We start from the raw sequence: 6,000 nt of genomic DNA on the forward strand, positions 1-6,000 counted from the left end.
CATGAATTGGCTCGAGTATCGGCGCGATACATATACCGCAATGGATCCGCTCACACTTTGTGGGTTAGTGTTGGCAATTTGTTGGTTTGTGTGTGCGTCATGTGGGAACACATGTGGGAGCTCCTGAAGTTTGCGGACGACACCACCCTCATCGGACTAATCTCTGATGGCGACGAGTCTGCCTACAGGTGGGAGGTTGACCATCTGGTGACCTGGTGCAACCAGAACAACCTGGAGCTCAATGCTCTAAAGACAGTGGAGATGGTTGTGGACAACAGGAAGAACTCAGCCTCACCTGCCCCCATCACCCTCTGTGACTCCACTATTGACACTGTGGAGTCTTTCCCCTTCCTGGGAACTATCATCTCCCAGGACCTCAAGTGGGAGCCGAACATCAGCTCCCTCATCAGGAAAGCACAGCAGAGGATGTACTTCCTACGGCAGCTGAAGAAATTCAGCCTGCCAAAGACAATGATGGTGCACTTCTACACAGCCATCATTGCGTCCATCCTCACCTCCTCCATCACTGTCTGGTACACTGCTGCCACCGCCAAGGACAAGGGCAGACTGCAGCATGTCATTCGGTCTGCAGAGAAGGTGATTGGCTGCAATCTCCCATCTCTTCAGGACCTGTACGCCTCCAGGACCCTGAGGCGTGCAGAAAAGATTGTGGCTGATCCCTCTCACCCTGGACACAAACTCTTTGAGTCACTCCCCTCTGGCAGGAGGCTGCGGTCCATCAGGACCAAAACCTCACGCCACAAGAACAGTTTTTTCCCGTCTGCTGTCAGCCTTATCAACAAGGCCCAGAACCCCCCCGACACTCTTCACATTCCACCTCGGACTCATTTTGTCACATTGATATAAATACAACTCTATGCGTTACATTAACGCTCAACTTGGACTTCTTTCTGAAAAACAGACTGTGATAGCAAACAAATAGCAAACAACAAAAAACAGACTTCTGTATATATATTTAAATTGTCATATTTTGTGCTCTTATTTTAGTAGATGTGTCATACCCCAATTTCACCACAACAAATTCCTCATATGTGTAAAATCGTACTTGGCAAGTTTTCTGATTCTGATTCTGATTCTGATTCTGATATGAAGCCTCAAGAAATTAACCTTTTTCTGAACCATTTGGCTGGAAGGCTTCAAGTCTTCAAGAAGCTTTATCTCACCATCACTACTTCCTCACATACCTGCCAACACACCAAACAATAGCAGCCACCACATGCACCGGGAGCAGGAGTCAAACGGAGTGATCATCTGTTCACTGGTGCTTTATATACCACAACTACTCTCTGATATGAGTCTGATGTAACGAGACTTAGGGAAGAAATAGGGGATGAAAGATGCTTTTTATCATTAAAGAAGCTCATGAAGTCATTACCACTGAGAGCTACAGTAACACAGTTTATAGAGTAATGACTGGTCAGTCTGGCTACACTGCTGAAAAGAAACCTAGGGTTATTCTTATTTTCCTCTATTAATGATGAGTAATAGGCTGCCTGGCATTGCAGAGGGCCTTGCTGCATGTTTTAAGACCATCTTTCCTGGCTAAATGAAAGTCTTCGATATCGATGAATTAAATAAGTGAACATACAACGCCAATGGCAGTTTGGCATAAATCGGTTTTGTTAATAACAGATAATGTAAGTGAATTTATCTGACTTTGTAGTCATATGAAAACCAAAAGTTGCGGTGCATCAAGATACAAGAGGAATTATTTTTTAAATCAAATCATATCACTTTAAGTCAAGATGGCATATTAATTGAAAGAGACTATCGTGTTAGCCTGGTTCTTTGTTGAAAGCCCAAGAATGGTCCAAAGCAATCTTCAGTTCACAGTCAAAGTATTTATTGAGGTCACATATAAAGTAATACAGCGCTGGTCTCAGACTGACAGAGCTCCCGCAGGATCTTCGCCAGAATGAGCATAGTTGTCAGACAAAAGTTCACATTTATCATGTTGGGTTTGACCAAATCCAGTACAATAATCAGATATACGTTACAGAATATAATTGGTCAGTTCCCAAGGCCTGGGCATACCATATCTTGTTCTGGACACGTGTTAAACAACCTGTATGAGTGTGTGTTGTGTGAAGCACGTATCTAAATGCAATAGACATCACAAACAGAGAAGAGGAGACAAGACTGTCAACAACCAGAGTGCCATCTGCCTTTTTGTTATGAGAATTGGAGAAGTGGCTCTCACCAGTCATGTTATCCTTACGGCTCTAGGCTATGAAGGACATTCATGTAGGTTAAAGATCATGGGATGAGAACACATGAGATGACCTTACAGGGCCTGATCATTACAATTGGACGTATTTGTTTGTGACAGACCTCTGTATACTTGCATTGTATTGAAAGGTCTACCTAATATTCACTTCCTGCATGTGTCACCCATGTGGACAAAAGTTTAACCAAGGTTTTAACCAGGGTTTAACTTTCTATTCTATTAGATTGTGATACATTACATGGGTTTCTTTATGATTATGAATGTCTAATTTTCCACAATACTATTTTCAGCTTCTCTGCTCTTTTTTTCTCCCTTTCCTTTGCAACACAACTTTCCTGTATGGACCTGCAGATGAGCTTTATGCACAGAAACTCAAGTACAAAGCCATCAGTGAGGAACTGGATCATGCCCTTAATGACATGACCTCTATGTAAGTAGTGTTATAAAATGTGTAAGTGAGAACCATGCTTATTGAGCCTACAAGTGTAAAATTCGTCTTCATTTGCATTGTACACCAATCTGTCTCTGAGTTTCTAATATTTGAGAGGAAAAACCATCTCCATATGTTCCTTTTGATTTAACAAAAATAAAATACTTAATGTATAGCATGTTTATTTAGTCAGATGTTTAATATTATATCTCTTTATAGCAACAGTGAAAATAGCTTTAGGCGTTAGTATTGTGATATACTGAAAAGGAAAAGATCTAGACAAGCCATTTAGCTCCTTGATCTTGTTTTCGTTGTTTTCGAGATGAATGATACAGTTAAAATGAACATCTGAATTTAATAATAATATCTTTATACATCATAATATAAAAAAAAGTATGCACACTCAAAAAAAAAATTAACACCAGGCTGAAAAGTGATGTTTACAACTTTCTCCATATCTTTTTTGGATGGGTGATTATCGGTCTGAGTGCATGAGGACATGGGAGACCTATGAAGCAACTATTTCAATTCAATCCAATTAAATCCTGCCAGAATATGCAGTGTTCTAAAGGGGTGATGGGTTGCTATGAGCTCAAAGATATGATGATACTTGACCATTTAGGGACTTGCAGGTAAAGACAAGGTTTTTCTATTCTAGATTTTACAGGGAGCCTGTGCATACAGGCCACGATGGGAGAAATATGATCTCTTTTCAGAGATCATATTTTAGTTTTTCCAGATCTTTTGAGAGAGGATGTGCCAGAGTTTTGCAATGACCATGAATAATCACAGAAAACTGCAAATTAGAAGGATAGCAGTGTTTATTCGTGGCAGCTCCAGTTGGTGAATGTGAGAAAAATGTATGTAGTGTAATATATATCAGGTTTAACAGCTATTTCTAAGGTTCCTGTGTTTGAAGATAAATCGGTGTCAGGTGAGGGCAAGAGGCGATGAATTTGTCTCTAATAATTAGAATTTTATAATGAAATTAGCTCATGATGTTGTTACTACCTAGGCCTATAAGAATACAAGGCTCAAGAGAGATTACTCTTTACCAGCCTGGCTACAATGCTGAATAGAAACCAGGGGTTGTTCTTATTTCCTTCTATTGATGATGGGTAATGGGCTGACTGTCTCTCCAGGCTTAACAAAATTCTTCACTTTTGGTGGAATGCCACTTTCTTTCATGTTTTTGTCATGTTTGCCTTTATCTGCAGATTTGGGGGTATAAGATAGAGCTAAGTAGAGGCAGTTGAGTTGACTGTCACATGCAGTCAGCCTGCAGCACTATCAACAAGATAAGCAATTTGAGAAGAACCGATGTTAGCATAGTAATCATCCATTATATTGAGGCATGGTATTGAAATAAATGCCAATGGAATCAATCAGATAGACATTAATATAGGAATTTTTGCACAGTGGCATATAGTCCAGTAATAGGAATTCAAAAGTTATTAAATGATGATTCGATAAAGGAGGATTCTGGGAAGAGGCTATTCCAGAATGAGTACTGATATGTCTTGAGGAAGTATATTCATTTAGGCTAACATGACACAGCCTGGTTTCACTAAGACTAGCTAAATCAATAATATGATTTGATATTAATAATTTACTAATACAGCTTTAGATGATTTAATACTCCTGTCCAATAGTATTGCAGTGATATTGGTCATTTTAATTAGATTATTATGTATAACTCCTCTTCTGTTTACTTCTGTTTCTACATAAATTTTAGTGACCTGTCACTATCAACGACATGAATAATAAACTATTTATGCTTATCCTTAGCTAGTAGTTTCACATAGGATTCAAAGTCACCCGCTCTTGCTCCAGGAATACATTTAATGATGGTAGCTGGTGTTTCAAGAAATAGAGCTGCCTTATCACAGTTGGTTTCTTGGGGTGTGTCGCTGAGTGCGAAACATGAACTGGTTGGTGGTGAAGGGGTATGCTTCCTTTGGACAGTCACCCAGCCTCCCTGATTTCTTGAATGCTCAGGAGGTGCTGAGGGGTGGCTAGCAGGAGCTACACTTGGTTGTTCTGCACCAGCTACTGAGGCCTGGCTAAGTAAGCTAGCTAACAATTGAGTTTTCATGGTGTGCAGCAATGCTTCCAATTCACTAAGTCTCACCTTAAACATGACAACTATACTACATTTAGTACATGCACCAATATCACTAAGAGGAAAATCTAGTGAGAGGGAGAGAGAGAGAGAAACCATGGCTAATCAAAACAAAAAGACTTTCACTTTTGTGAAATGGGTCTGAAAACTTTAATGACCTTCAACTGTACGATTGTACTTGCACTGCTGAGGCATGTTAGTTAAAACATACAACAACATGAACACATTGTCTCACTTTTTGTACTTTCAGCTAAATGTCCAGAAGCTCAAACATCCTGTCAGGTTGTGGTGTCAAGACTCTCCCTTTTGCTGCTGAACATCGTCTCTTGGCTCTACTTTTTTCTCTGTCCTTCCCCCATCCCCATCCCCTTTTTTCTGTCCATCAATCTGTCCCCATTCCTCAACTGTTGAAATATTGTAATTTCTTCTCAGTACTTTCTCAGTGTACCTGCTGAACTTATGTCTTTTCAGTCAGTCTCTAGTCATCTAATAGCCATTGTTCATTGGAGGTTTTCTGTTTAAGGATGCTTTGTCTGATTTCACTGTACTTCTGTCTCAGCTCTGCTCTGTACCAGTGTTAAACAGTAGAGGGGAGAAATTCTTGAATTAATGCATCTGTGTCTGTGGCTGTTTATGTTACACCCATGTTTTTAATATTTCTATGTTAAAGTTATAATAGCACTATAACAGTTTAAAGTGCTCAGTCCTTACAGAATCTTGCAGAACTTTTTGTGATTATTTAGGCACAAAATGACTCAATTTGGAGTAGCTCTTTAGATGTTGTTTATGTGAAACTGCAAGTCAGCTCTAGAAAATTGTTTAGAGAACTAATCCCAATATGCAACATGTTCCTGTGAGTTCCTGGTGAAGTTTCACTGCTCATCATAATGATTGAAAACAGCATTGAAATAAAAGTCTATTACCTAAATAACATTTTCCATGCGGACCACATCCGTAGTGTATTATGGGGGCATTCACAGTGAATTATAATGCATTCATGATGCCTTTATGACTATACTCATAAACACATAATTCTTTCTGATGCACTATATGAGCAGTCATAAAACATTATAGATTTAGTATAGTTACTTAAAATGAATTATAACTTCAAGTGTCTATTGGGTGCTCTTGACTACTCAGAAACTAGAGGTTGACTGATGGGTCTTATAATACATTGAGATATATATACAATACACTACT

The 6,000-nt window shown here is 39.4% G+C and overlaps 1 protein-coding gene across 1 annotated transcript in view; it reads left to right on the plus strand.

Moving 5' to 3' along the window:
- LOC143335633 (tropomyosin alpha-1 chain-like) overlaps positions 1 to 5,492 on the plus strand; it is a 46,990-nt gene extending 41,498 nt beyond the window's left edge. The window contains exons 9-10 of the mRNA XM_076755191.1: positions 2,600 to 2,678; positions 5,051 to 5,492. Of these exons, the coding sequence (XP_076611306.1) occupies positions 2,600 to 2,678; positions 5,051 to 5,054 (83 nt within the window). The 3' untranslated portion in view covers positions 5,055 to 5,492. The remainder of the gene's footprint in view (positions 1 to 2,599; positions 2,679 to 5,050) is intronic.
- Positions 5,493 to 6,000: the final 508 nt, after the last annotated feature.

The sequence above is a fragment of the Chaetodon auriga genome, chromosome 17 (assembly GCF_051107435.1).
Source record: "Chaetodon auriga isolate fChaAug3 chromosome 17, fChaAug3.hap1, whole genome shotgun sequence".
NCBI classification, from domain to species: domain Eukaryota; kingdom Metazoa; phylum Chordata; class Actinopteri; order Chaetodontiformes; family Chaetodontidae; genus Chaetodon; species Chaetodon auriga.